General features: G+C 64.1%; 3 protein-coding genes across 7 annotated transcripts; all 3 read right to left on the reverse strand.

The window, feature by feature from the left end:
• Window positions 1–3,084: 3,084 nt before the first annotated feature.
• On the reverse strand, window positions 3,085–6,444 carry UCN (urocortin). Its single transcript, XM_042029439.1, has 2 exons — window positions 3,813–6,444; window positions 3,085–3,617 (listed from the first exon to the last, which is right to left on the reverse strand). The coding sequence occupies exons 1-2, from the start codon at window positions 4,207–4,209 to the stop codon at window positions 3,301–3,303; spliced, it is 714 nt and encodes a 237-aa protein (XP_041885373.1). The 5' UTR covers window positions 4,210–6,444; the 3' UTR covers window positions 3,085–3,300.
• A 104-nt stretch (window positions 6,445–6,548) lies between these two features.
• Window positions 6,549–13,442, reverse strand: MPV17 (mitochondrial inner membrane protein MPV17). Of its 3 annotated transcripts, none has more exons than XM_042029440.1 (7): window positions 13,296–13,421; window positions 9,577–9,692; window positions 9,225–9,470; window positions 8,918–9,013; window positions 7,399–7,431; window positions 7,204–7,256; window positions 6,549–7,127 (listed from the first exon to the last, which is right to left on the reverse strand). In XM_042029440.1, the coding sequence occupies exons 1-7, from the start codon at window positions 13,366–13,368 to the stop codon at window positions 7,058–7,060; spliced, it is 687 nt and encodes a 228-aa protein (XP_041885374.1). In that variant the 5' UTR covers window positions 13,369–13,421; the 3' UTR covers window positions 6,549–7,057. The 3 variants fall into 3 exon arrangements, with proteins under 3 accessions (XP_041885374.1, XP_041885377.1, XP_041885375.1); XM_042029443.1 differs by having other exon boundaries at window positions 9,225–9,317; window positions 13,296–13,383; XM_042029441.1 differs by lacking the exon at window positions 8,918–9,013 and having other exon boundaries at window positions 13,296–13,442.
• CAD (carbamoyl-phosphate synthetase 2, aspartate transcarbamylase, and dihydroorotase) lies at window positions 13,418–27,294 on the reverse strand. Of its 3 annotated transcripts, XM_042029437.1 has the most exons (45): window positions 27,126–27,294; window positions 26,748–26,887; window positions 25,659–25,788; window positions 25,313–25,455; window positions 25,059–25,200; window positions 24,391–24,562; window positions 24,133–24,318; window positions 23,937–24,049; window positions 23,690–23,835; window positions 23,463–23,594; window positions 23,028–23,261; window positions 22,724–22,945; window positions 22,190–22,378; window positions 21,866–21,990; window positions 21,653–21,786; window positions 21,467–21,579; window positions 21,117–21,367; window positions 20,800–21,046; window positions 20,590–20,688; window positions 20,273–20,497; window positions 20,014–20,196; window positions 19,702–19,920; window positions 19,449–19,616; window positions 19,196–19,378; window positions 19,019–19,123; window positions 18,696–18,944; window positions 18,405–18,486; window positions 18,066–18,232; window positions 17,758–17,922; window positions 17,550–17,681; window positions 17,271–17,472; window positions 17,003–17,193; window positions 16,794–16,934; window positions 16,590–16,685; window positions 16,382–16,520; window positions 16,225–16,272; window positions 15,711–15,755; window positions 15,453–15,607; window positions 15,283–15,357; window positions 14,966–15,178; window positions 14,666–14,791; window positions 14,413–14,568; window positions 14,229–14,330; window positions 14,048–14,142; window positions 13,418–13,543 (listed from the first exon to the last, which is right to left on the reverse strand). In XM_042029437.1, the coding sequence occupies exons 1-45, from the start codon at window positions 27,208–27,210 to the stop codon at window positions 13,441–13,443; spliced, it is 6,768 nt and encodes a 2,255-aa protein (XP_041885371.1). In that variant the 5' UTR covers window positions 27,211–27,294; the 3' UTR covers window positions 13,418–13,440. The 3 variants fall into 3 exon arrangements, with proteins under 3 accessions (XP_041885371.1, XP_041885372.1, XP_041885370.1); XM_042029438.1 differs by lacking the exon at window positions 16,225–16,272; XM_042029436.1 differs by having other exon boundaries at window positions 21,117–21,579.
• Between the last annotated feature and the right edge of the window lie 377 nt (window positions 27,295–27,671).

Below are 27,671 nucleotides of genomic sequence, written 5' to 3' on the forward strand. Positions count from 1 at the left end.
CTGGAAACGGGGGATGCATCAAAACCACCATTTCATCGCCGGATATACTGTCCACCTCCAGCTCTGATCCTTGTGTCGGAGGAGCTGCCAATAACTGGACTTTGGGTTTTTGTCTCTTTTATCTTCTTCTTCCATACGACAAGTATCTTTCCCCTTACCTTCTTTTCTTCATTTCCCCAAGAATATATTCCATTTTGATACTTTTGAATCTACTAAACGACATTTTATTCCTTAGTTTACTAATTATTTCTTAAAGTGAAAACCAAATCTACAGCAGGGACTTCATCCCGTTCATTATGCTTCCTACAAAGTAACATCAACTGTAAAATTGCATTATATTGTAAAGACCTGTTGTTTTCTGGGCTTTTTTCACCATCATCTAATTCAGAATGAGGTAACCATCGATTACAGTACCTTTTCAACTTATCATAGGGTCACCGTAACTCTTCAGGATGCATCCTAGAGGAAAGCAAAGTGGAATTTCTACAGAAGCAGAGGAACCCATTTCAGTTGTGGAATTTCTACTGTTTCATACACTATCCCAATGCACACACCTAAATCCCAGTTTTCACATCACCAGCTCTGCATGTGAAAAAGTGTGCAAACATCAAAAATCCAAGATATGCACCACCAAACTGTAGAAACAAAATATTTTTTTTTCAACTTATGCAGAGCCCAAGCCCAAAATCCTGCTTGTTGGCAATTTCCAAACACCCCCTCACCAAGGAAATACCTCTAGAATGTGTTGTGCCATTGAGTCACTGGTTGTCCTGATGTTGAGGCTGGACATCCAAAATACCCGATCACAAGGTTGGAGTACTCTGGAATTTGTCCTGCCAAGCCCCTTTGCCTGGAGTGGCCAGTCAGTCTGGGCAGGGCACTGTGGCTATGCCATCTGGGCCATCACAAACTGCTGTCCCAGCTGTGGGCTTCCTGGTGTGCAGACAATTCACAAATCAAGGCAAGGGGTTTCTGGTTTTATTCCAGTTAGTGCAGAGCCAGGAGCTGAGGGTTTCCCCAAGGCTGTTCCCTGAGCATCAGAACTTTACATTATTTATACATTTGAGCAAAGAACCAGCATTCATTGGTTACCAATTACAGAACTCTTTTATTAATTAGGACTCAAACTCCTCTTTGCTGGGTGCATCTCCCTCCTCATGCTGATCACTCCACAGGTGCAGCTCTTTCCTCCATTTGAGTCGGGGTCCATTCTGAGTAGGTGGTCAGTGAGTCAGTGATTGTGATCTCCTGTTACCGGAATTACCTTTTCCCCAAGTACTGCTCAGTCCTGCTCACGACACTCCAGGTGCCTCTCATCCAGACAGCCCACTGCTCTTGGGATAGTCTTCCCTTTTCCTTAAAAGAGAAGCTTAGCTGAGCCTACGAGGTTCATGATGTAATTACTAATCACAAGTGTCGAACTACAGCTACTGAAGGACATGAGGAACAACAAAATCCTCAGTGGTGACACTGGATGGGGAGGAAGCAGTGACATCCCTTCCCAATGGATCCGGGTGGACATCAGCCCACCGGATGGGGAGGATGAAGGGAGGAGGGGAGCTCTCCCCTCCACGAAGTGTGGAGAGCTGTGGATGCAGCATCCTGCCCAGGCTGGGGCTTCCTGGAGCAAGAAGGATGTGACATCTGGAGTCCAGGAAAGGGTCAAAGCAATGCCAAAGGGACTGGAGCATCTGCTGCATGAGGAGGAACTGGAATGTTTTGGGTTGTCTATGTGTATGCTTGCCTAATGGGAGGGCAGGAGGAGGGAGCCAGCCTCTTCCCAGTGGAGCCCAGTGGCAGGACCAGCAGCAACAGGCACAAACTGGCCTCCAAAGATTTGGGGCGTTTTTGCAGTGAGGTTCATCACACAGGGTGCCTGGAAAAGGCTGCCCAGAGGGGTTGTGGTCCCTCCACCTGGGAAGCCACCCACAGCTGCATGAGAGGCAAGAGGCCCCTAGAACCCCACCAGCCCCAGCCCTGCTTGTCAGGGTTGGCTGAAGCAGGCTGTCCAAGTCAGGTATAAATATCTCCCATCTGGTATAAATATCTCCTAGGTGGGATTGTCCCACTATAATCCTTGCTGCCACACCCCCATGCAGTCCTCCCCAGGTACAAAAACATTACTTCCTGCTCCAGCCCTGCCATGCTGCCCTTCCAGCAGGTATTGGGATGTTATCATAGAATTTTTGGTTGGTTTAGGTGGGAAGGGACACCCAGTCCCACCCAGTGCCGCAGGCAGGGACACCTTCCACAGACCAAGCTGGAGGCCCCGGCGAAGACCAGGGCCACCCACAAGGAGGCTGAACCTCCCCCAGCTGCCTCAGCAGGCTTCATCCCTGTCCTCTTGGTTGGAGGCCTGAGACATGGCCCACCACAGTGCCCCCCTCCCTACCCACGACTCCAGCCCTGACCCACTCAGCAGCACCGTGTGTCCCACAGAGGTTCCCCCCACTCCTGGTGCTCCCACATGGGTGGCCATGTCCTCCCACAAAGGGCCTGTGTCTGTCCCTCCCCCAGCTCCCAGCCCTCCCCTCCGCCCTCCTGGGGAGGGCTTGCTTCCCTGCTCATGTCCTCACCTGCGGGCAGGTGGGTGCAGCCCCCCTGTCCCTGGCTCACTGCTGGTGAGGACCCACTGTTCCCATCCCTCTGCCCCCTTTGCTTCCTACTGCTCCCACACCTGGGGGGCTGTGAGCATCTCATCCCCTCTGAAGAACATGGTGTGTCACCTCCTGACCCAGGCACACACACAGCCTTGTTCCCAGTGCTGGTGGGTCTGTGCTGCTGGCCCAGCTGCTCCTACTCAGCCCTGGCCCAGCCCATCCTGTCTCCTGAGCCCTTTCTCCCTCTACAGTGAGCCCTGTCCCTGTTCCCGGTGACCATGTTTGCCCCTTCCTGGCAAACCCGTTCCACCACCCCCAATGAGTCTGTTTACCCATCCCTGGTGAGCCCCTTCTACATTGCTGACAAGCCCATTCTCCCATTCCCCGTTGCTGGTGAGCCCATTCCCAGTGAGCACGTTCCCAGTTTGCCCAATCCCTGGCCCTGCATAGCCCCAGCTGCCCCCACCCCGCACTCGCTCACGCCTCGGGTTTCCACCACGTTTTATTACAAAATCGGTGCGGGCTGGTCCCGGGGCCGGTTCCGCTCCCACTCGCCCCAGCGCTGGGGCCGAGGCGGGTTTAGCCCGTGCCGGTGTTGGTGCCGAGCGCCCTACAGGGCAGAGGCCGAGGCGGTGGCTGGAGGCCGGTGCAGCCCCACGGTTACAGGGGGTTCGGGGCATTCGGGCATTCCGCGGGGGGGTCAGCGCCCCACGGCGTCGAGGATGCGGCGGTTGGAATCGGCGCGGGCGCGCTGGCTCTGGGCGCGGGCGAGCAGCAAGAGGTGCCGTAGGAGGTGGAAGGTGAGGTCGATGGAGAGCGGCGGCTCGTCCCGCCGCCCTCGCCACGGCCCCGGGGGCGGCGGCGCCAGCGGCGGCCAGAGCGGGTGGTCCTGAGCCCCGGTCCCGGCCGCCGGGATGGAGCCGTCGGTGGTGGCGGGGCGGGCGGCGGCGGGCGGCGGGCGGGCGAGCAGCAGCAGGAGGGTGAGCAGTGCCCGCCGCATCCTCGGTCCCTCTGCACCTACGGGGCCAGGGGCTCAGCGCCACAGCAGAGACCGGGGCAGCTGCGGAGGCGCGACGGGAATCGCGGCCCCGGCGGCGCGGGGACCGTCCCGCGTGCGGAGCCCCCTCCGCGCCCGCACGCCCCGTTCCGTCCCCTCTGCGCGCCCCCGGCCCCGGTGCTGTCCCTGCCCGGTTCCCAAGCCCCGTCCCGTACCCGGTGCGCTGTGCCCTGTTCCTGCCGGTGCTGGCGGCGGAGCGAGCGCGATCCGTCCCGCGGGAGCTGAGCCGGCGGCGCGGCCGGGGGTTATATCGGTCCGGGAGCCCGGGCTGACGTCAGCGCCGGGCACGCACCGGGTGGCGGGGGGCGGGGGCGGGGGGCACCCGGGCGGCGGGGAGCGGGTCCCCGGCGGCGGGACGGGGCTGAGGGACAGAGGGGCGGAGCGGCAGAGCCTGCTCTCCCCGGTCTCGGGAGCCACCACTCCGGTTCTTTTCTGACGCCCACCAAAGAAGCACGGCGGGGCCGGGGAGTGCGGGCAGGTGCATTGGGCCGTGCTAACCGTCGCTTTCCCGGTCTCCCGGTTTCCCCGATCCCCCTCCCGGCTCTGCCGCATCCCCAGTCTCGTTCTCCGCCGCTGTCCGCGGTGCTGAACGGTCGCGACGCGCCGGCGCCCCGGGGTCGGTGAGCGGGGCCGGGCCGGTGAGCTATCCGGGTGAGCTCCCGGTGAGCCCTCAGGGGGCTGTACCGGGGTGAGCCGCGGCTTCTCGGCGTGGAACCCTCGCGTTCCCGGGCCGAACGGCCGCGTCAAACAGCGGCGTCCAAACAGGGACCCGGGGCGGCGGGGGGGGATCCCTGGGTGGGCGTGGGGACACCCCGATCGCTGGCAGCTCCGGGACAGGACGGTCACGGGTGGGGGCCCCCAGCCTGGCTGTGGCTCGGTACCCCGGGCAGAGCGGGCAGTGCCGAGGTGAAACCGTGGGGCCGAGGCCGCAGACGCCCCGAGCGCAGCGGTAGCACCGGCCAAGTCCTGTGAGTCATAGAATGAAGGCACCGGAGCCGGCAGCGCCGTGCTGGATGCAGGGTGTTCCGTCGGGGCACCGGCACCGCTGCCAAATGTTGAGGTGGCTGCTGGGGCTTCACACTACTGTTGGCAGCCCCCCTGAGTGCACCACACTGCTGGCATTCCCTCCGAGTGCTTCACACCACGTCAGCAGACCCCTGCGTGCTTCACACCACAGCCAGTGGACCCCGAGTGCTTCACCCTGCGGCCAGCAGACCCCGAGTGTACCGCATGCTGCCAGCAGACCCCCGAGTGCACCGCATGCTGCCAACAGACCCCGACTGCACCGCATGCTGTCAGCAGACCCCCGAGTGCACCGCATGCTGCCAACAGACCCCGAGTGCACCGCATGCTGCCAGCAGAGTGCAGCTGAGCTGACACCCAGCGCCGATGCCGGTGCCGGTGCCACATCAGGCTCCTTCCACAGTGCCAGCGTGGGGCAGAGCCGAGCAGAGAAGCTCAGCCTGGCCCCTCGCACGGTGTGTCCCACACCAGGTGGCACAGGGGTGGTGGTGCACGCCCCTGCCCGCAGCGAGCAGCACATGGTGTCATGCCCCCATGACGTGATCCGGCATGAAGGCTGGCACCTGGCACAGCTTCCTGCGGTGGCAGGGCAGAGCCCTCAGCAGGAGCTGGGCTCAGCCCCCCGGCCCTGGCAGCCCCATGCTGGGGCGGCTGCTCCTGGGGACAAGTGGTTCATTCCACGTGGCTCTTGCCATGCTCGCAGCTCACTCACTGCTGACAGCCAGAGCCTCCTGCACCCCCAGAGGGAGCTGCAAGAGGCTCAACACCTCAGAGCTGCAAACTCCTGCCATCCACAGCACCCACCCCACTGGCTGTAGAGAGCTTGAGCCCCACACAGAACCCGAGGCCCCCCAAAGCACTGGTGCTGTCTGTGCATGGTCCCATCACCTGGTCCCAGTCCTGTGCTGCTCCAGTGAGCACTGCTCGGGGGAAGAGGGCTGCAGCTGCAGCCCCTCCTGTCCCCTGCCTCACCCCTCAGGCCTGCACAGGATTTGTCTCCTCTGTGCTTCAGGTTGTACCCACCTGGCTGCAGCAGCCTCAAAGCTGGGGTCAGTGCAGAACCAGTCCAGGGGTAGGATGAGGGTGGAAGGATGGACGGTGAATCCCCTCCATGAAGGCTGCGCTGGCAGAGCCCAGCTGGTGCCAACAGCATGGGGATGGCTCTGTCCAGCTGTGGGGGGGCTGCAATAGCACCGGTGAGGGGGCCAGAGCTGAGGGCTCCACAGAGGTGAGATGAACCACCGTGGTCCCACCAGCTCCATTTGGAGCCCCTGGCAGGGATGTGCTGGGCAGGCACACTGTGGGAGCCGGATTGCGTGTGCTCACCGCCAGTGTAGGGTGAATATGGACACACATTCCCAGCGGGAAGCAGCGCAGGCGGTGGCAGCTCTGCAGGACTTCTCTCTGGCAGGATGGGCAGGCTCATCTTGGACATGGCACAGGTGGATTGTGGCCCTGTCCCAGACCCAGCTCTAGCCCTACCCCCAACCCTTTCTGAACCCTCTCCAGACGCACAGCCCTGCATCAAGCACACCCTGACCCTGGGGGGACTCTGCACACAGCATCAGGACTCTGGCTCCATCGACCTCATTTCACTGCTCTGCAGCTGTGGGGGCACCATCACAGCCCATGAACAGCTGCAGTGGGACCTGATGACCCCCTAAACCATCATCCACCCTCTGCCAGAGCCCCCTCCCCTCTCTAGCCAGTGGGGCAGACCACCCCAGCAGCCTGCAGTCCCTAGCCCCATGCTCAGTGCCTTGAGATGAGGCAGAGTGAATTTGTTGATCCGTAACAGGAATGGTTGCTCTGGAACTGCATCTTCAGGGCCTGGGGGACACGCTGGGCAGCCCCAGGGGCCATGGAAATCAAGAGTGAAAACCACCATTTATTGATGCTCCGACTGTCCACAGCAAACCCCCTTTTCAGGGGGAGCATCCCCAGCCAGCAGTGACCCCAGTTCTGTGCCCATGGCACAGCCAGCCCAGGGCCAGCCCTGCTCCATTTCCACTCCTCTTTTCCCCCATGACGTGCCATGGGGAAGGACAGAGTGACACTCAGGGCAGGAGCACCCTGTGTGCAGGCAAGGGCTAGGAAATGGTTGAGCACAGATGGAGAAGTGCTCCATGGGCAGAGTTGCTGCACAGCACAACTAGAGCAGATCCAGGCCTGCCTTGGCACCGTCTTCTCCCTGCGGCAGTGGGGGCTGTGGCCACAGGGGACGGCGTTCCCCCGAGAAAAGAGCGGGATGGTTGCTGCCAGGACCCTGCATGGCCCAGCCTGCCCACGGCCATGTGTGCCCACTCCAAGGGCTCTGAGTTGCGGTGGGGTCAGGCAGTGCACAGGCTGGGGACAGGGATGGGACATGGCTTCTGCCTCACATCCGATTCGCTTTCCAGGACAGGTAGCAGTTCCAGACAATGGCAACACATTGGACAACAGCCAGCCTGGGGACAAGAGGGACAGGGTCTGCAGCCACTGGCTCAGGGGGCCAGGGACTGGGGGCCAGGGGCGCAACACTACCTGTGCTGCAGGGGCACAAAGTAGAAGTTTGCAATCTGCACAGGTGGCCAGATCTGGGCAGAGAAGGGGAAGAGCAGTGAGGAGCCCTGCCAGAGTCTCTGCCCCACACCCAGCCCTGCCTGGCACTCGGTGTCCCACAGAGCCCATGGCAGCCCCATGGAGATGGGACAGGGACACAGATCTGCCAGCACTCACACAGTAATTGGTCATCAGGGCATCCATGTAGTCCTGCAAGAAAAAGGAGCTGTGAGCACTCAGAGAGCCTCCATCCCTGACACTGGTCCCCCCAACTCCACACTTCTGGGCATGGAGCCCCTGCAGCCCTGCACATGCCTTGCCACAGCTGTGTCCATGAGGGTGGCAGGGAGATGGTGACCAGAACCTTCCCCACTGAGAGCCCCTTGTGCTGCTATAGCCAGGGCACATGGACAGATGGCTCGTCTCCCCAGTGTGAGCTGTGAGTCCCTTTCTATCTCAGTCCTCCCCCCGCCCCCTCCTTGGCACCACGGGGCAGAGATGGAGAAGGGCACTGAGCTGGGGCAACCGCCTTGGGAGGCCAAGGTGCTGCCTTGTCCTTGTGCCACAGTCATGGCCGTGTCGCATCCCTGTCCCGTGGCAGCAGGACAAGTCCCTCATCCAGCTTGGCCGTGACTCAGCCAGGAGGCCGGGCTCCTCCTGGCGCTGGCCAGCAGCCCAGGACGGGGTGAGCGGGTGCGGGGTGATGGATGCTCTGCTGACGCTTCCTCTGCGTGGGGAGAGGCGGATGCACCCCAAGCCAGAGGTGAAGGTGCTGCCAGCACTGCTGCCCAGCTGCCAGCCCATCACCCCCTTCCAGGTCAGGGCTTGCCAGGAGCCACAGCTCGCAGGAATCACTGACCATGCCAGGATTCCCTGGCGAAGGCAAGGCAAAATCCATGGCATGAGCTGGTCAGGATGCAGCAGGGGAAGATGGATGGGAGCGCTCAGAGTGCTGCCTGTGCCCAAGATCTGTTCGTGTGTGCCCTTAGGGTGGCTTGGAGCACCCCATAGATCGGCTGGAGAGCCTGGAGAAAGCAGAGGTGATGTGCTCTTGCCCCGAGATTCACTTCCTGCACCCTGGGGCAGAATGAGGGGCACGTACTGGCAGCCCAGTGGGTAGCAGGCTGCTGACTGGGTGCCCCCATGCAGAGAAATGGACTCTGGGTGATGGCACTCAGGCAGAGCTCTAGCCAGGCTGGGGGCCTTCACACGCAGCTCCAGCAGCATCAGTGACTGAGGCTGGTGTTGCCACTCCTGGCAGCCATGCGACCACCCCAGCGTGCCTCAGCCTGTGGCAGGTGGGCACCCACTCCCCAGTGACTCACCCTGGACACGCTGACTCAGTGTTAACACCAGTTTCCAGCAATTACTGCTAATGGGAGTCATCTCAGTAATTGCTCTGGAGACCCAGCCAGGAGCAGGGCTGGACAGCATTGCCCATGGCACCCACGTCTGGCCCAAGTGGGACCCCAGTACTCGCCCACAGGACACCCACGCCACAGGAACTGGCCCTGGCACCAGTACTCGGACTGTCAGCACTGGGCACCCAACACAGCCAGGGGCCAGGGACCCAGTGCCTGGGCATGGGCACGGAAACAAATGGGAGCAGCCGTCAGGGCCAGAGCACGGGGAGGAGCTGCTGGGGCCCCACAGCTGCTCAGGGCCCCTCAGTGCTGCCCAGGGCAGCAGCACATACCTGCTGGATCTTGGACCAGTTATCCTGCACCGACAGCCCGTTCACGGCCCCCGTGACAGCCAGGAAGCAGCCAAGGAAGCACGGTGCGAAAGCCCCCTGCGAGAGAGGAGCCCCGGCTGAGGAGCTTGTGGTGCTGGGAGCCAGGCTGGCCATGGGCAGCCCCTGCGAAACTGCAGTGGGGCTGGGCCCAGCTCAGGCACTGGGTTCTCAGAGCAGGATGGAAACCTGCCATAGGGACATGGCTGCCACCACTGCCCCATCCCGCTGCCCCAGTCCCACACGACACCCTCACCCATGTCACACCAACCTGGTCCAGGACCATCTTCTTCACAGCCACAACTTTTGTATTCCCCGGGATGAGCCGATCCAGGATCCTGTACCAGTTGCCCACAACGGGGCCCTGCAGGAGCCAGGGGGTGAGGAGCAGCACCTGCCCTCCCTGGTCACAGGGCGGACCTCCAGGGCTGGTTACATGGCCCTGCTCCAGCCCTGGACCACAAGGACAAGCTTGTCCTATGCTGCTCCTGCTCCATGGAACTGGACCTGTCCACGGCTGCTGGAGGTGGCACCAGGATGGCGAAACTCACACGGCACCACCACAGTCCCACCCTGCTGAAGGAGCCTCCCATCCCATCCCATCCCATCCTGATGCCACTCACCACGAAGCAGAAGCCAATGGCCATCATTTTCAGGGTGCGGGGGCAGTGGTGCCCGCGCAGCCCCCGCTGCTCCACCAGCTGCTGCGCAATCACATCCCCAGCTCCCATGAGGGCCCCTGCAACCAGCACAGCCCATTTAGGTGGGAAAGACCCCTGTGTGACCTGCCCACGGCTGGGCCCCTGTCCCAGCACCGCTGCTGCTGCCGTCCTGCCCCAGGATGCCTGAGGCTGCTCCAGCCCTGCCAGCTCTGTCCCAGCTGCAGCTCCCCACTGCCTGCACCAAACCCCACGGCACAGGTGTCCCACTCTGCCGAGTGCCTCAGGCCTCTCAGGACACCGCAGCATCTCTGGCTGAAACGGTGTCCAGCTGCACCTCCTCCCTGTGACCCGGGCATGGGGCTGACCTGTCATCCAGGGTCCACGGTGCCTGGGGCTCTCAGAGCAGAGCCTGCCCAGCTGCTGCCCGTGATTTCCACCACAGCCTTTACCACAGCACCCCAAACCTCTCCCTGAACACCAAGCAGGCTCTGCCGACTGTGATCCCCTCCCCGGAGAGCAGCTGTCTGCCTGTGTCCGCCCCCCTGCCCCCCCCACCAGCCGGGATGGGCAGAACGTGCTCCCTGCTGCCCAGGCTGTCCCAACCCCTTGCCACAGCTGGCTGCTGGCACAGCTCCTGGCCCTGTTTCCAGATCAGTGTCCCCGGTGGGGTGCTGCCCGGCTGGGTCTCTGGCAGCTCCTGCTCCATCCTACACTCCTGACCCCTTCGACGCAACTCAGCTGGCCCAGTGCTGCCCCCCCAGCTGCTCCCCCGGCCCTGGCGGCTCCTGCTCACTCTCCCCGCTTCCCTGGGACGGTTCCCTGGCAGGTCTCCAGCCCCGCTGCCGCTCTGCTCCGTCCTTGGAAGCCCTGAGCCCAGCAAGCCCTCAGCCTGGTGGGCGCTGGCCTCACAGCCCCTGTCCCAACAGCCCCAGCCATGACCAGCTCGGTACCGGCCCTGCCCCAGGGACTTTGTCGGTGGTTCCTCAGGGACAAGGGCCCAGCTCCCTGTCCCCACACCATGCCATGTAGTCCCTGGAGCTCACCGGCAGGGCCAGCCCAGGCTCTGCAGCCCCACAGAGCTGCTGCACTCCCAGCAGCACCACCTGGTGCTTCACAGGCTCCATCTCCCACCCCAGACCAGCCCCAAGATCCGAGGGTCTGTTCCCCAGCCCTGAGAGCCCCCGCACGACCCCACGATGGCAGAGCAGTCCCACCAGCTCATGGGCCACAACCGCACCGGGCAGGGGGTGGCAGCAGGTGCTGGACTCCAGGCCAGCACAGCCAGGGCGCTGGTTGCCTGCGTGAGCAGCACTCCCAGGAGCTGCAGTCCCAGGAGCTGTGTGCAGGGCACGGCGCTCAGGGAGAACACAGCAGGCACCGCTGTCACTCATCCAGTGCCGAAGGCTCTGGGTACAGTGCCCAGCAGTGATGAGGCTGTGCTGGGAGGGACAGACCTGTCTGCGCATCCCTGCCTGGGCCTGGGGATACAGCCAGATCCAGCCTCCTGCAATGACTCTGGCACCACTGCCTCCCCAGGGTGCCACCAGCACAGCCCAGCCACAGCTGCTGTGCGGGGTTAGAGCCTCCATCCCAGCCAAGCCTGGTGCCCGGAGTGCCTAGCTGACCCCCAGGCTGCTGTTCTTGTGACCAGAGGACTCCAAATAGGGCCCAAACCTAACTAGGGCACCATCCTCATGCCCACGGCCTTGCCATGGCAGGAGCAGGGGACTGCTCTCCACAGGCAGAGAGGGACAGGAGGGTCACGGCTGCAGGCACGTGCTACTGCCCACTGTGTCCAGGCTCTGCTGGCAGCCTGGCCCAGGGCCCAGGATGCAGGAGGCAAAGCCCTGCCTGGCCCCAGAGCCCTCGGACAGCAGCTCAGCCAGCAAGTGTGGCTGGACACAGCGGGCACAGCCAACTGCCAGCAGCTCCCTGGCCTGGCCCCAGCTGGCAGCACTGGGGTCTCCAGGAGCAGCAAGAAAAGGCAGGGCTGGAGGTTGGGATGTACCTGGGACAGGGCACAGGACACGGGAAGCTGCACGAACCATTGTACAGCCAGCAGCTGAGGGGCTGAGCCTGGCCATGGCTGGGGATCACTGGTGCAAGCTCCAAGGAGAGCAGGAGCACTCACATCCCCCTGGCTGGAGCTGGGCACCTGCCACAGCAGGGAGAGCCCAGCCCGAAGGCAGAAACGGCTGGGATGGGGGAACCATATCCAGCAGCAGCCCAGCATCCACAGATAGGCCATGGCTGCCAGGGCTCAGCCCCACACCCCCGCAGGCTGACAGAGCCCCGAGGGACGTGGGGCTGTGCCACAGCAGCACCAGCACCGATGTGAACCAGCAACAGGCAGAGCAGAGCCGGGGCCAGAGCCAGCCCAGGGCCACGCTGGGCAGGGGAAGTGCAGGCAAGGCCAGCCCTGGACAGCCCCTCCCAGCTCCACAGTGGCCTCCTGCCAAGCACAGGGGAATGTGCTGCCAGCAGCACCCGGTGCCGCAGGCGCCAGCAATAGACTCCATGACATCCGATAAAAATAACAGCGGGAACAGCAAAGCGGCCTGGCAGGACCCCAGCAGCCGGTCAGGGAGGCATCGTGCCACCCCCTGGAGGTATCAGGACTGAGGGCCAGTGACTGCACAGTGAGGGGAGCCCCCAGCTCAGCAGGGCACCCCCAGACCCTGGGGTTGTGCTTTCCCAGCATCCTGGGCTGGTGGGAGCAGGAGGGCAGGGCAGGGAGAATCAAGGCAGGGAGAAGTGGTGGTGACAGGGAGGGCACAAGCAGGAGGTGCAAGGAGCATGCAGGGACTCCCCCAGCCCTCAATGCAGCACAGCCCTGAGCACACGTGGCACAAGCAGGACAGGCTCTCCCACCACCCAGACTCAGCCTCAGGCAGGCTGGGGGGAGGAAGCAGGAGAGGGGGGGACACAGCTGCCAAGTGCCCAGGGCTGCAAACCCTTGGAGCAGCAGAGCCACGAGCCAGCACCAGGACAGATTTATGGCACCTCACAGCTCTGCAAGCAGCAGCAGTGTCAGGGGGATTCAATCCCCTGTGCAGGGCCCTGGGAGCCTCTCCTCAGGCAGCACCCCTATGCCTTCACCACTGAGTGCTGGCAAACACGGAAGACCCGAGCCCTTGTGAATTCCCAGTGTTACAGCCCAGCATCCATCCCCTCCCAGGGGAGGGGGGGGCCAGGACAGCCCCCGGTCTGTGTGTGAGGGCTGCACCTCCTTACAGCCCCCCACTATCCCTCTGGCTCCAGCGCAGACCCCTGACACAGATCTCCTGAGCCAGGAGTGGGCCAGGGTCCCTCACCCGGTGACACACAGGGGTCCCTGCTGAGCTTGGGGCATGGCAACACCTCTTCCCCCCTAAGACAGACCCCTGAGGCACCGGAAGCCCCCGGGCTGTGTCCTCCCCTGCCTGTGACGGTGCCCCCACAGCGGGGCTGGGGGCTGTGTGTGTGGCGGGGGTCTTGTGCCGGCTGTGGCTGTGTGCAAGGCGGGGGGGGGCGGCGCGCCGGGGAGAGCAGGGGCCAGGAGCGGGGTGTGCAGGGGGGGAGTCTGTGCTGGGGAGGGGCGGCCAGTGTGACGGGGGGGCTGTGCTCTGGGTGGGCGGCTGTGTGCGGGGGCCGGGGGTCTCAGGCCGTGGCCGCCGCAGGGAGCCGGGCCCGTCCCTTACCGGCTGTGAGCGCCTGCGCCGCCCCGGGCCGCCGCGCCAGCACCCGCCCGCAGCCCCTCCACAGCGCCGCCATGGCCCCGCGCGTCGCGGCGCGGTGACGCGTGTCGCGGCGCGATGCCGTGTCGCGACCGAGAGCGTTTATTGGTCAGTAGCGGCCCAGCACCGTGGCCAGCAGCGCCATCCGTATGTACATCCCGTTCTCCGCCTGCCGGAAGTACGCGGCGCGCGGGTCCGAGTCCACCTCCACGCTGCGGAATGACGTCATCAGCGGGCACCGGCCCCGGGCCCACCCGCGGCCCCCAGTCCTCCCGGGAGCTCCGGCACCCCCCGGGGCCCTCCGGATGCCCCCTGGAACCACTGACCCACGTGGGAGTCTTGACACCCCCCCGGGACCCCTGACCCACCGCACAATGGAGCCTGTCCCCCCCAAACCCAGCAATCGCAGCCCCCATCACTCTGAGCTCCCCCCACCCTGCCCACCACATTGCAGCCCTCCTGCCCCGGCCCCACTGCCGCCTTCCCCGACACCCCCAGCACGCTGCAGCTTCCATGCCCCTGCCACCCTCCCCAGCAACACCACGGCCACAGCTCCCCCAGAGCCCTCCTACAGCCCCCGTGCCCTGAGAACCCCCACTTCTGCCCCGTATATTTCATACCCCGTTCTCCCAGACACCTCCCCTGATACTCCCTCCCCCCCCCCCCCCCCCCCCAGTACCCTGCAGCCCCCCTGCCTCTGTTCCCCCCCTCCCCACCTGATCTCGTTGACACGGGGCAGGGGATGCATCACCACCATCCTCTCCTTGGCCCGGGTCATGATGTGGGGTGTGAGGATGAACTGCCCGAAGCACTGAGGGGACACACAGAGCCCTGAGCTGGGGCAGGGGAGTCCCCATGCCCCTTCAGGGCAGCAGGACCTAGGTTCCCCTCACTCACAGCCTCATACTCCTCAGCCCGTTGGAAGCGTTCCTTCTGGATGCGGGTCATGTAGAGCACATCTGTGTCTGGCAGCGCTTCCTCGATGCTCCCAAATTCCTCCTGGGGCAGCACCATAAGGTTGGGGGGGAGGGTCTCAGGGCTGGGGACTGTGTGAGGGCCAGCCCCCCACCCTGCTCCTCACCTGCTGGATGCCCCTGGAGGCCACAAAGCTGGTGATGTCAGGGGGCATGCGGAGCCCAGGAGGGGTCACATAGCGCAGGTTGACGCGGTACTGGGTGAGCAGGCGGGCCAGGGAGTGCACCGTGCGCCCGTGCTTCAGATCACCCACCATGGTGATCTGGGGAGAGTGGTCAGCCCAGCCTGTCCATGGCCCCTCAGGGCCTAGACAGGGCCCCTTGGACCCCCAGTCGTGCCCTCTGGCCCCTGCACCTCACCGTCATCCCATTGACTGTGCCCAGCTCCTCGCGGATGGTGAAGATGTCCAGCAGCGCCTGCGTGGGATGTTCCCCCACCCCGTCCCCGGCGTTGATCACCGGCTTGCGGCAGTGCCTGGCGGCCAGCTGGGAGCACCAGCAAGGCAGGGCAGGTGAGCACAGGCAGGACATGATTCCCACCAATCCCTGCCCAGCTGGGGACCACATCCCTGCCCCATGACACAGGTCACCATCCCTGCCATTGGGGCAGAGTCCCCAGTGTCTCCAGAAAAGGATACAGCTTCCCTCAGCCCCTCTCACCTCAACCGCACCAGGCTGGGGGTGCCGCAGCACCAGCACATCAGCGTAGCAGCACATGGTCTGCACAGAGTCAGCCAGCGACTCGCCCTTCTGCACTGAGGAGGTGGCCTCGGAGAAGGACAGGACAGAGCCACCCAGCCGGCTCATGGCTGCTGCAAAGGAGCTGCTGGTCCGCGTGCTCACCTCGTAGAACATGGTCGCCATCACCTTCCCCTGCAGGGCCGGGCTGTCACCTCGGGAAGCCCTGGCATCCCCGCCTGGTACCGGGCTCCCTCGGGGTGCCCAGGGGACAGGTATTCACCCTGTGCACGGCTCACCTTGAGGATGTCCAGGCTGCGCTCCTTCTGCACCAGCATGCGCAGGGTGTGTGCCACGTTGAACAGGTGGGACAACTGCGGGGACAGGTGGCGCGGGAGGCACCAGGGCTCAGCCGGGGCGCAGGAAGCACCACAGCACCCACAGCCCCCGCACCTGCCCGGACGGGCACCTGCTCCTTGGAGAACTGCCGGACAGAGAGGACGTGCTGCCCGACAAGGGGGTGCAGCAGTGGGGAGGTCTGGAAGTGGGTGGCACGCTGAGGGGAGGCCTGGCGTGGGACAGGGCCCAGTGGGTAGAAGTGGCTGTCCTGCACCACCGCCGTATCTGTGGCATCGAGAGCAGCTGGTCAGTCCGTGGGGGTGCCCTGAGGAGCCCAGCCACCAGCCACGGACCCCGGATCCCCACTGTGGGCCCCTGCTGCACTCACCTAGCTCTGCTGCTTTCCTGCTGACCTTCTCACGAGTGTCCTCAGCTGGGTGGGAGAGGGGAACAGTGGTGTTAGGGGTTGTGGGGATCGGTGGCACCCTGGGCCCTGGTCTCCTCCCAGTGTGCTGCCAGTGTGGCACAGCCCTCCTGGCACTTGGCAACATCATGTGAAATCAAGATGGGCCTGATGCCAGGGTGATGGTCAACCAGAGATAGGCAGTCCAAGCCCCACACTGCGCTGCGACCCTCTCCCTGCGTGCCCCGCAATTCCCAACTGGCCACCCCCAAATCACAGTGGCAGGCGAGGGGTCCCCAAGGTGCCGCGCAGGCTGGGGCAGGAGGGGAGCGGGCAGCACGGCTGTGCCCTGTCCTACAGCGCCCAGTCCTGGTGCTGGTGGCCAGCAGGGGCCCATGGTGGGCAGCACAGGCAGCCTGGGGCCCACACGGCACCTGGGGGAGGGGATGCACTCATGGGCTGCAGTTAGTGCCTTTAGTGAGTCCCTCCCCGACATTACCGGTGCCTCGGGCGCCCGGGCGGTGCGCGGCTCCCAGCCTCCGGAATGCTGAACGGGACACAAGGGCCGGCGTCAGCGGGGCCGCCCAGCCACGCTCCTAGACCCAGCCCCGGGCAGCGTGCCCACTGCCCGCCCACTGCACCGGCCGCCCCCCTACCTGGCAGCCCGGGGTCAGAGGCTCGATGGATGCGGGGCGGGAGGTGGAAGCGGGCGTCACCTGCAGGGCTGGGCCGGCGGGGGCTGGGGGCTCGTCCACGCAGAACATCACCAGCCACGTGCCGGGACGGCTCAGGGGTCTGCAACGAGAGACCAAGCTGGAGCTAGGGCGGAGAGGGACCCCCTGCCATCTCAATGCACACCAGTACCTTCACACTCTCCTTGGTGGGGGCCCCGTGTGGCAGCAGTGCAGCTCCCGAGGACCACTTCTTCACATCCTGCCCGTAGCCAGGGGGCACCAGCACCTGCAGCCATGGCAGAGATGGGCTTGGGGAAATGAGGTCAGTGCTGGGGGACCCCCTCTGTGATGGGGGACACCCTCGATACAGGACTAAAAGGACCCAGGACCTTACCTGCCCATCAATGTAGGCAACCTCCCCACGCAGGACTACTCTCCGCACCGTCCCCTTCACCTTCATGCCCTCAAAGGGTGTCCAATGGGCCTTGGAGAAGACTGTGCTGCTGGGGATGATCCATTCGTGCTCCAGGTCCACCTGCCAGGACAGTGGGTCAGAGACAGAAGGGTGGAGGCTGGACCTGGGGCGGGTGGGCAAGGACCCACCTCCACATAGGTGTCCTCCTGCGCTGGTAGCCCAAAAATCTTGCGAGGGTTCTCATAGAGGCGCTGGACGATGTCCTCCACACTGAGTCGCCCCTCAGAGACGGCCGTCAGCAACAGCGGCAGCATCGTCTCCAGGCCAGGGTACCCGGGGGGTGGCTCCTGCCCCTGCTTCTCCACCAGCGTGTGGGGTGCTGCAGGATAGGGCTGGTCACCGGAGGCTGTCCCTGCCCCTTTCCCTGCTCCATGGCCACCATTCCCTGGGACTTACCATGGTCAGTGGCGAAGCAGTCGATGATGTCCATGTTTTCCCAGAGCGCCTCCACGTCCTGGCGGGTGCCCAGCGCTGGCCGCACGGCTGCACGGCCCTTCCCAAGGCGCCCCAGGTCATCCTGGCTCAGGAAAAGGTGGTGCGGGGCCACCTCGCACGTCACCGGGATCCCCCTCTGCTTGGCCGCCTTGATGAGGATGATCTGGGGCAGCCGTGGTTAGGGGAGAACCCACAGGACCACACGCTCCATCCCTGGAACCCAGAGTTCACCCTGCTCACCTCCTCCCTGCGGGCCACGTGACAGATGTGGACAGGACGCTGGTACAGCTGGGCCACCATCAGCACGGCAGCCACCGTCTGCCGCTCTGCATGTGCCACGATGGGGAGGTGCCGCGGCCACTGCTCCAGGTGCTAGGGGAAATGGGGCTGGTGGGCACCGGTGCCGGGAGCGGATCTGCCCTGTGCCAGCCCCTGCGCTCCTGCTCACCTCCATCCACAGGGACACGTCGTCCATCTGCAGGCTGGAGAAGGTGTCGTTCAGGTACATCTTGAGCCCAGCGGCTGCCCCAGCCAAGGGGCCCAGAGTGCCAGCATTGTCCAAGGAAGCCCCCAGGAAGAGAGCGAAGTCACAGCGGGCCCCAGCCTCAGCCAGCTGCAGGACAAGAGGCAGTGGGTGCTGTGGTGGGACCAGTCCCACCACCGGCAGCAAGCCCACCATGGACAATGAGCCACCGTGGCTGGCACGGCAGCACCCAGGGAGAGGATGTGAGCATCAGGCTGGCAGCAGCCCCTCACCTTCTGTGCCAAGGCGAAAGTGGTGGCATCAGTGACAGCAGGGCTGGTGTTGGGCATGGCACACACCATAGTGACACCCCCAGCCAGGGCGGCTGCTGTGCCCGATGCAAAGTCCTCCTTGTGGGTGCCACCCGGCTCACGCAGGTGGACGTGGACATCGATCAGGCCTGGGGAGTGTCAGTGTCAGCACTGGCAGCTGCTGGCCACAGGGGCTACGAGGGACGAGGGCCATCCCACCAGTGCAGCACAGAAACATCTCTCTCCACAGTGCCTGTGGATGTGCCCAGCCCGACTCCCAGCACTGTCCCAGTTCCATGCTGTCCCCCTGGCAGCACCCACCTGGCAGACGGATGAGTTTCTGGGATGTCATGCAGTCCACATGCATCTTCAGTGGCGGGGCTGCCCCAATCTGGCCCAGCGCCTGCAGAAACAGCAGCCATGAGGCAGGACCGTATGTCAGGAGCAGGGCCAGGGTGATGATGCCTGTCCGAGCTGCACCCCAAAAACAGTGACGCCCTGCACAGTGACACCCACACACAGTGCCTGCCCCACAGCACCCACAACAGGACTTCCACAACCCTGCTTTGCTCCCTTTCCTTGCACCCATGGTCCCCACATGCCCCAGCCCACCTCTACAAAAAGCTTTGTGCACTTGATGTCGATGATGAGGGGCACAGAGTAGTCGACAGCCAGGCGCCGGGTGCGGTACCCCTTGGTGACAAAGGAGGAGAGCCGGCGGCCCCCCGAGTTGCGCATAGAGAGGTTAATGACCATCTCAAAGTGGTTCTCAGCCAGGTAATCCAGGATGCTGCGCTGGGTCTCCCGGGCACCAGCCTCGCTACCATCTGCATCCTCGAAGTGCCAGTCCACAGCCTTCACCTGCAGGCAGTGACCATGTCAGGACCCTGCAACACCCTGGGCTGGCCCTGGCCCCGCAGGCCCCCAGCCCTGACCTTGATGCCGTGCTCAGTGTAGAAGTCAGCAGTGCCAAGGCTGGCGTAGAGGTTGTAGCCGAGGCTCTCCAGCGTCCGCACTGTGGGCAGCAGCTCACTCTTGTTCTGAAAGGAACCAGGGGCCGGTCAGACGGCAGAGAGGGAACCCCAGCCTCCCAGCACATTTACCCCACATACCTTGTAGCTGCCAATGGTCAGCAGGATGTTCTTCTTGGGAATCTTGAAGCCGGTGCTGAGCATGGCCTTCAGGTACGCCTCGCAGCGGTTCTCCCCAAAGCAGGCAACCTCGCCTGTGCTGGTCATCTCCACACCCAGCACCACATCAGCGCCCGCCAGGCGTGAGAAGGAGAACTGGGGCACCTGGGAGCAAGGGGACATTCAGGGGCTGCCTGGCCTTGCACCCCAGCCTGGCCCTGTGGCCCCCACTCACCTTGACACCAACGATGCCTGTGCCTGTCATCAGCCCCACGGGCTCCACATCCTCACCCATGATCACCTGGCTGGCCAGAGCCACCAAGTCCACACCCAGGGTCTTGGAGACAAAGGGGAAGGAGCGGGAGACACGGACATTGCACTCTATCACCTTCAGCTGGTCATCCTAGGAGAGAGGGGACAGAATGAGGCAGGGCTGAGGATGTGGGGTGCTCTCCCACTGGCACTGTGCAGTCCCCAGCCCCAGGTACCTTGGCGATGAGCTGCAGGTTGAAGGGCCCAGTGACCTGCAGCTCCTGCCCAATAGCGTGGACAATGGCCTTGATGCGCTCCAGAGTCTTGGGGGTGATGTCCTGCGGGGGGGTCACCAGTGTGGCATCACCTGAGTGCACCCCAGCATTCTCCACGTGCTCCGAGATGGCAATGGCCACCACCACACCGTCACAGGCCACCGCATCCACGTCAATCTCCTAGGAGCAGGAACATGGTCACAGCCTGTCCCTGGGGTGGGGGCAGGGGCTTTCAGGGGGCATCCTGGGGCTGGAGCAGCCTCCTGGATGGACCTTGGCCTCCTGGATGAACTTGGAAATCACAACAGGCTGCTCCTTGGACACAGCCACGGCGTTGCTCAGGAACTTCTCCAAATCGCTGTCCGAGTACGCCACGTTCATGGCAGCACCGCTCAGCACGTAGGAAGGGCGCACGACACAGGGGTACCCCACCTTGCAGCAGAAGTGCTTGGCTGACTGCGGGAGAGATGGAACCTCAGCACACACACGGAGAGCCACCCTGAGGCAGCCCTCTCCTGTTTGCTGGGCCCACCTCCATGTTGGAGAGCTCCTTCCAGAGGGGCTGGCTGATGCCAATGGAGTCGAGCAGGCGGGAGAACTTGAAGCGGTTCTCAGCTGAGTCTATGGCCTCCGGGGAGGTGCCCAGGATGCGGCACTGCTGCCGGTGCAGGGCCATGGCAATGTTATTGGGCAGCTGCCCGCCCATGGACAGGATCACGCCCTCAGGGTTCTCCAACTCGTAGATGTCCATCACCACCTGCAGCACAGTGCGGGGCAGGGGGGTGGCTGGGACCGAGCCAATGCAGCCCTCACCCAGCCCCACAGCTGTCAGGGCCCCAGCCCCCTCACCTCGAAGGAAATCTCGTCAAAGTAGAGGCGATCACACATGTCGTAATCAGTGCTCACTGTCTCAGGGTTGTAGTTCACCATGATTGTCTTGAAGCCCATCTATTGGGGGGTGGGACAAGGTGAGCCCAGAGCCCCCAACCCCTACCCAGCCTCATCCGCTGACCAGGGACACCCAGCCCTCGCTCCACAGGGTGCTGGGGCCCATCTGACCTTGCGGAGCTCCTGGATGCAGCCAACGGCACACCAGTCGAACTCGACGCTGCTGCCAATGCGGTAGACGCCGGAGCCAATGACCATGACATGAGGCTCACGGAAGGCCAGGTCGTGGTCAGAGCCATTGTAGGTCAGGTACAGGTAGTTGGTTTGGGCTGGCCACTCTGCTGCCACCGTGTCGATCTGCTTCACCACCGGCAGAATCTTCAGGTCGCGTCGCATCTTCCGCACGGCCAGCTCGGTGCTGCGCAGAGCTGGGTGAGCGCCAGGACCGAGGCGGGGAGCAAAACAGGGCCTCCCCTTCCCCATCTCACCTGAGCACGGCCAGGGCCACCTGCTTATCGGAGAAACCGAGCTGCTTGGCGCGCTTGAGCACGGCGGGCGGCATGGTGCCCTGCTCACCACGGTACGACTCCAGCAGCACCGCGTGGTCCGTGATGTTCTTCATCTTGTGCAGGAACCAGCGGTCAATCTTGGTCAGCTCATAGAGCCGCTCGATGGAGTACCCGGCCCGCAGGGCTGCCGCCAGCACGAAGATTCGCTTGTCCGTTGGCGTCTCCAGCTCCTGCCAGGCCAGGAGTTGAGTGTGGCCAAGGGAGGCAGGTGGCCACCTCTCCCCCCAGAACAGCACAGCCAGCACAGACACCCAGACCCCAGTGCTCACCATGTCCGAGACCGGCTTCACAGTGTGATCGAAGCCCACACAGTTCTCGTCCACCATCCTCAGAGCCTTCTGGAATGCCTCCTCAAAGTTCCTCCCAACGGCCATGACCTCTCCTGCAGAAGGTGAGGTGAGCAGGCAGATCCCGTGCCTACCACGTGCCCAGCAGTGCTGCCCCCCTGCACTCACCCACGCTCTTCATGGAGCTGCCGATCTTAGTGCTGACACGCAGGAACTTGCTGAGGTCCCAGCGCGGGATCTTCACCACGCAGTAGTCCAGGCTGGGCTCAAAGCTGGCTGTGGTGGAGTTGGTGACAGAGTTCCTGAAGAGGTGACAGGCGTCAGCAGCTGGAGCCATCCCCTCAAGGCAGCACCTTGTCCCGCACTGTGGTGGAACCTTACCTGAGGAGGGGTAGGGGGATGCCCAGGGCAAGTTTGGCAGCCACATAGGCCAGCGGGTAACCAGTGGCCTTGCTGGCCAGGGCCGAGCTGCGGGAGAGCCGGGCGTTCACCTCAATGATGTAGTACTGTGGGCAGCGGGCAGGCAGGGTCAGTGGGTGCCGTGCAACAGGCCAAGCCGCTGACACGGCCAGACCTACTGCATCCCAGAAACGCTGCAGCGCCAGGGGGGCTGGTGTGGCACAGCCTCGTGGGACAGCATGGGGCAGGACCCAGATCCCCCCCGGGCAGGGCTAGCCAGGGATCAGGAGTGGGAGCTGGAAGTACCTGCTCTGACTCAGGGTTGAGGGCAAACTGGATGTTGCACTCGCCCACGATGCCCAGGTGCTGCACCACCTTGATGGCTGTGCGCCTCAGCATGAAGTACTCGGTGTCATTGAGGGTCTGACTGGGCGCCACCACGATGGACTCACCCGTGTGGATCCCCAGCGGGTCCAGGTTCTCCATATTGCACACCTGGCAGTAGCAGGGTCACTTCAGGCTTGCGGTTCCCCACTGCTCCATGTGCTGTCCATGGTGAGCTCCTCCCAGTTCCCACCACATCCTCCCCTGCCCAGCCAGGACTGGAATACACAGCATGTTCCACTGGGTGGACAGCTGGGGTAAACACCACAGCACAGGGGTGCAGGGCTCTGGTTCACAGGGTGCAGCTCCCAATGGCACACAGCAGCTGTGCCAGCACCATGGAAGGCACTGGGGAGCCCTCCCTGTGGACAAGGTGCACTGGGAGCCTCCAGCCCCCAGCACTTGCCCCACATCTATCCCTCTGCAGCAGCCCGGAGGCCTCCCTCCATCCCATACCGTGACACAGTTGTTGTAGGCATCTCGCACCACCTCATACTCAATCTCCTTCCAGCCTTTCAGGGACTTGTCTACCAGCACCTGGGACGTGTGGGTGAAGGCCTGGCTCACCAGAACCACCAGCTCCTCCCGGCTGTTGGCAAAGCCGGAGCCCAGCCCCCCAAGGGCGTAGGCAGAGCGCACCAGCACCGGGTACCCCAACCGCTCAGCTGCTGCCTGCGCCTGCAAGGAGCAATGGGGCCATGGTGGGAACAGGAAGGACAGGACCCTGCCCTGCCCCACAGACCCCCAGACCACCCCAGACCTGCTCCAGGGAGGCAGCAGCCTCGCTGGGTGCCACGTGCTCCCCGATCTCCTCCATCTTCTCGACGAAGACCTTGCGATCCTCTGTCATCTCAATGGAGGCAACGGGGGTGCCCAGCACCCGCACGTGGTAACGCTCCAGAACACCCGCCTTGGTCAGCTCCACGCCACAGTTGAGGGCTGTCTGCCCCCCGAAGGTCAGCAGCACCCCATCGGGCCGCTCGTTCCGGATCACCTGGGGGGCACAGGGTGGTGGGACACAAACCATGGTGGGTCCTGTGTTTTCCAGCTGCCACTTCACCTGTGCTGCCCCACCCAGCTGTACATGCACCAGGCTCTAGGCCATCCCCCAGCCCAGCCCCACACTCATCCCGCAACTCTGCCATCCCTGCATCCCCAAATCGCCCCCTCCCAGCCAGCATCCTGGGGTGCTCACCTGGGTGACGTACTCAGGGGTGATGGGCAGGAAGTACACCTTGTCTGCCAGTCCCTTGGAGGTCTGGACTGTGGCGATGTTGGGGTTGATCAGCACTGTCTGGATGTTCTCCTCCTTCAGTGCTTTGATGGCCTTATGAGGAGCAGAGGGATCACAGCTGGTGGCCCCGGGCCCCTGCCACCCCCCTGTGGCCCCTACCGCCCCCATGCCCTGGGGTGGGCACTCACCTGTGACCCTGAGTAGTCAAACTCGCCCGCCTGTCCAATGGAAAGGCCACCGGAGCCCAGGATCAGCACCTTGCGGGGTCGGGCTGCATCCAAGTGCCCCGCTGACGCCTTGGTGTAGCTCAGCCACTCCTGCAGGCGCTCCCGCACTGGGGGGATGTGGCATGCTGGGGACAGGGCACCCCCGTGCACAGCCCCATCCCACAGCCCTTGGCCCATGGTGCCGGCTGTCCCTCACACTCTCACCCACCTGTCCGGGCGCTGCCACGCCCGTCCCGCAGGTCCCGCGCCACCTCCACAAAGACATCAAAGAGACACTCCAGGTCCGTGGGGCCAGCGCAGTGCTCGGGGTGAAACTGGACACTGTGGAGGGGGTCAGGCAGGGCACATCCCTATGACCACATAGCCCCCCAGCCCCAGGCCCCCTGCTGTAGCCCCACGCACACCTGAAGAAGGGCTTGTGCTGGTGGACGAGGCCCTCGTTGGAGCCGTCGTTGGCATTGGTGAAGAGCGGGAGCCAGCCGGGCGGGAGGCTGCCCGCCTCCACTGCAAAGCCGTGGTTCTGCGCCGTGATGAAGCAGCGCTGTGTGTCCTCGTGCAGGCAGGGCTGGTTATGCCCGCGGTTCCCGTACCTGGGTGGTGGGACAGCTGTCAGGCAGCCCCAGCAGCCAGGACCCCTGCAGTGACTCCGGACCCTCACTCACTTCATCTTGTAGGTACGGGCACCAAGGGCCAGGGCAAGCAGCTGGTGTCCCAGGCAGATCCCAAAAATGGGCTTGGACTGGGGTGCATCCAGCACCTGGCATAGGCTGGACACTGTCTCCTGGCAGAGCTGTGGGTCCCCAGGGCCATTGCTGATGAACAGCCCGTCAAAGTCTGTGTCAAGAGAGCAGCAGGATCAGAGTGGGGCCCCCCAGCCCCCTGATATCACCGTAGGGCTCCCAAGGTCCCCACAGGGTCACAGCAGGCACTCCTGGCTACCAGCAAAGAAACACCCGCAGCTTGCCCGACACCCCAGCAGGGTTGCAACCAAGGTGTTCTGACCCCACAACCGCCATTCAAGTGGCAGCAAGGCCCTCCCAGTCCCCCATGGCCCCTCCCACACAGAGCCACACCAATACCACAGCCTAGAGTCCCCCATGCCAATCACAGCAAGGCATCCCGAGCCCATGGCCCTGCTCTTGTGGTGCCACACTGAGGGCCCCAAGCCCCAAAGCCCCCAGGAATGATGACACCAAGGCTCCCCACCCCACGGCATTGAGCAGGACACAGGTGCCTGCTGTCCCCAGCACCACCCACGCAGACAGTCCCTATGCCAGACCCCAGCCCCCCTTGGTGGGAGCCCAGATTGTCCCAACCACTGCCATCTCACCTGCAGGGTCCAGCGGGTGGTCCCAGGGCACCACAGTGACAGTCGCCCCCCGCCTGCACAGGCACCGTATTTGGTTGTTCTTCAGGCCGCAGTCAAGGGCCGTGACACGCAGGGACCCGCCCGGGTTGAACACGCGTGGCACCTGCGGGAGGGGAAGTGGATCACCCGGCCTCCTGCTGGGGCCAGCCTCCCGAAGTGAGGGGCTCCACAGCCCCCTCTGCTGCCCCCAGCCCCGCTCAGATCCCCCACCACACCTTCAGTGACACCTCCTGCACCAGGTGCTTCTTGTTGGGGTCCTCAAAGGAGAGGCTCCCCTCAGGGGTCCCATCCGGCACCAGCTTCCCCAGCAGCGTCCCCTGCTCACGGATCTTCTTAGTCAGCGCCCGGGTGTCCACCCCTGCAAACGGGCTGTGAGACACAATCCCACGGTCCCGGCCCACCCCAGCAGGACCCCGCGCCGTGGCAGCAGCACCACCCCCAAATGCCAACACAGGTCAAACCCCCGGCAGGCAAATTTCAACACAGAGATGGGTTTGGTTCAGAACTCGCAGATCCACAGCCCCCACCCCCCACCCTACTCAGCTGCCTCCCCAGTCCCACCTTCTAGCCCAGGGATGTTCTGCTCCTTCAGCCACTGGTCCAGGGAGTGGGATGCACTCCAGTGGCTGGGGGTCTCTGAGCACTCGCCCACCACCAGCGCGGCCACATGGATCTTGCTGGACTCAAACCACTGGGGGGACAGAGGGTAAGCAGGGCAAGGCAGAGGGTCACCAGGCCCTCTGGAATATGGACCCCATTCCTATAGCACAGGACCAGCCCTCCCACTGCTGGGCTGTCACTACCCCTACCTTGTCCCACACCTATCACAGCAAGGCTGAGCCTTAGTCCAACAAAGTCCCCAGATCAGGGAGCTCCAGGATGGGGTGCCCAGGCCCCCACAGTGCTGCTGGACTGCAGCCCACTGCCCACGTGTCAACACAGCCCATGCCGCGGGACCCCTCAGCTTGGCACAGCTGCAGCACAAACCAAGCCGATGGGAAAGCACCACTCCCTCCGCCCACAGCCTCGCCAGCGAGGTCCAGACATGCCAGTATGTCCTGTCCCATGGGATCAGGGCTCTGGTTCCCGGAAGCACAGGCCACAGCAGAGACCCACACACCACAGGCCCGGAGAGGGCTGCTAACAGCAAGACCCCCCGCGGCTGGCGTGGGGAGGCCGGCACAGCACGGCCGCAGCAGGGCTGGACTCTGCCCTGGGACGGGGAAGTGTGGAGGCCAAGGGGCTGGGAGGGGGCTGGGGCCTCGAGCAGCCCCTCTGCCCAGCCCCAGCCCTGCCTTGTCCCAGGGCCTCAAGACTCCCACCTTGCAACAGAGCCCTGGTGAGGAGATACACAGCCCCACACCCCATGTGCTGCGAGGGCACCCCAATCCCAGTGCACTGGGGTCTCCCCCTGCCCAGCCCTAGTCCTCACCAAGTCAGAGCATGCTGGGCCCCACTGCGGCTCTGGGCCCTGCAGCACCGGAGTCAAACCTCTGCCTGCCACCATGTGCCGCTCACTGCCTGCCCTGGCACCCTGCACCGTCCCGCCCTGGCACCTCGTGCCATCCATCCCGGCCTGGCACCGTGCAGCGTCCCGTTCTGCCACGCGCCACAGCGACACCACGACGGGATACGCGGCCCCTCGCTCACCCTGCTGAGGCCGAAGGCGTCAGGCTCGTCCCGGGGCACTCCGTAGTTACCGACTAGCGGGTAGGTAAGCACCAGGATCTGTGCCTTGTAGGAGGGGTCGGTGAGGGCCTCGGGGTACCCCACCATGCCAGTCTGGAACACTGCAGGGGAGCGGGATGGGGGTGATGGGGGGGCCAGCCCCGGCCCCGCGTCCCGCCGGGGGGCACCGAGCCGAGCACAACCGGACCGACCCCAACCCCGCGCCCCAGACAGGCCCCACGGAGGGCCCCGAGCTGAGGGAGTCCGCGGACTAGGCCGGATCCCCCGTTCCCCGTCCTTCCCGCGCCGTCGCCTGTCTCGGGCCGCCCCACGACATCCCGGCCCCCCGGCCGCACTCACCGACTTCCCCGGCGGCGGCAGCCCCGACGGCCCCGAAGGGGCGGCCGGGCAGCACCGACCCGTCCTGCAACACCAGTCGGGCCATGGCGTCGCCACGTGCGCTCCGGGGACTCCGCGGCGGCGACCGAGCGGGGTGCGCACCGCCCGGCTGTAGCGGCGGCGGGAGGATCCGGGGCGGGGCCGCGCCGGGACCGCCCCCGGGGCGGGGCAGCGGCACCTGGTGCACCGGCTAGGGGGCTCCGCGGGGCTACAGCGGGCGCGGAGGAGAGCATCAGCCCCGGGCCTGACCGCCAATTCGCGGGACACGGCCGAAGATGCTCGTGCAGACGAGCACTGGACCACGGCCGGAGTCAGGGCGGCCTGCAGTGTGGACGCGGAGATCTGGGACCTAAACTGCTATAAGTGATGCGAAACGCGAAAAAAGCCAGACTTGGCACGGCTGGCACTTACCACTAGTAGCGATAACGCATCAATATTAGCACTGTTTTTATCACAGAGAAAAATCAGGGGAGAGCGCGAACGCAGTCCCCCACTACCACAAATTAT

Source organism: Corvus kubaryi, unplaced genomic scaffold, assembly GCF_017639235.1.
Source record: "Corvus kubaryi isolate FWS band 111438036 unplaced genomic scaffold, C.kubaryi_AGA036_p1.0 37323, whole genome shotgun sequence".
Lineage (NCBI taxonomy): Eukaryota > Metazoa > Chordata > Aves > Passeriformes > Corvidae > Corvus > Corvus kubaryi.

Bases quoted from the DNA above. Each gene is read 5' to 3' on its own strand.
- UCN (XM_042029439.1), bottom strand. From the start codon at position 4,209: ATGCGGCAGAGCCGGGAGGGGGATCGGGGAAACCGGGAGACCGGGAAA. The intron at 3,618-3,812 runs GTACGGGACGGG...CTGGCCCCGTAG, and splicing joins AACAGGGCACAGCGCACCGG to GTGCAGAGGGACCGAGGATG.
- MPV17 (XM_042029440.1), bottom strand. From the start codon at position 13,368: ATGGCGGCGCTGTGGAGGGGCTGCGGGCGGGTGCTGGCGCGGCGGCCC. The intron at 7,432-8,917 runs GTATGTGCTGCT...TTTTTCTTGCAG, and splicing joins ACTGGTCCAAGATCCAGCAG to GACTACATGGATGCCCTGAT. The intron at 7,128-7,203 runs GTAGTGTTGCGC...TCTTGTCCCCAG, and splicing joins TTTGTGCCCCTGCAGCACAG to GCTGGCTGTTGTCCAATGTG.
- CAD (XM_042029436.1), bottom strand. From the start codon at position 27,210: ATGGCCCGACTGGTGTTGCAGGACGGGTCGGTGCTGCCCGGCCGCCCC. The intron at 20,689-20,799 runs GTCAGATGGGCC...ACCCCCCAATAG, and splicing joins GCATCCAGGAGCTCCGCAAG to ATGGGCTTCAAGACAATCAT. The intron at 17,473-17,549 runs GTGAGCAGGGTG...CGGCTGCCCCAG, and splicing joins ACGTGGCCCGCAGGGAGGAG to ATCATCCTCATCAAGGCGGC.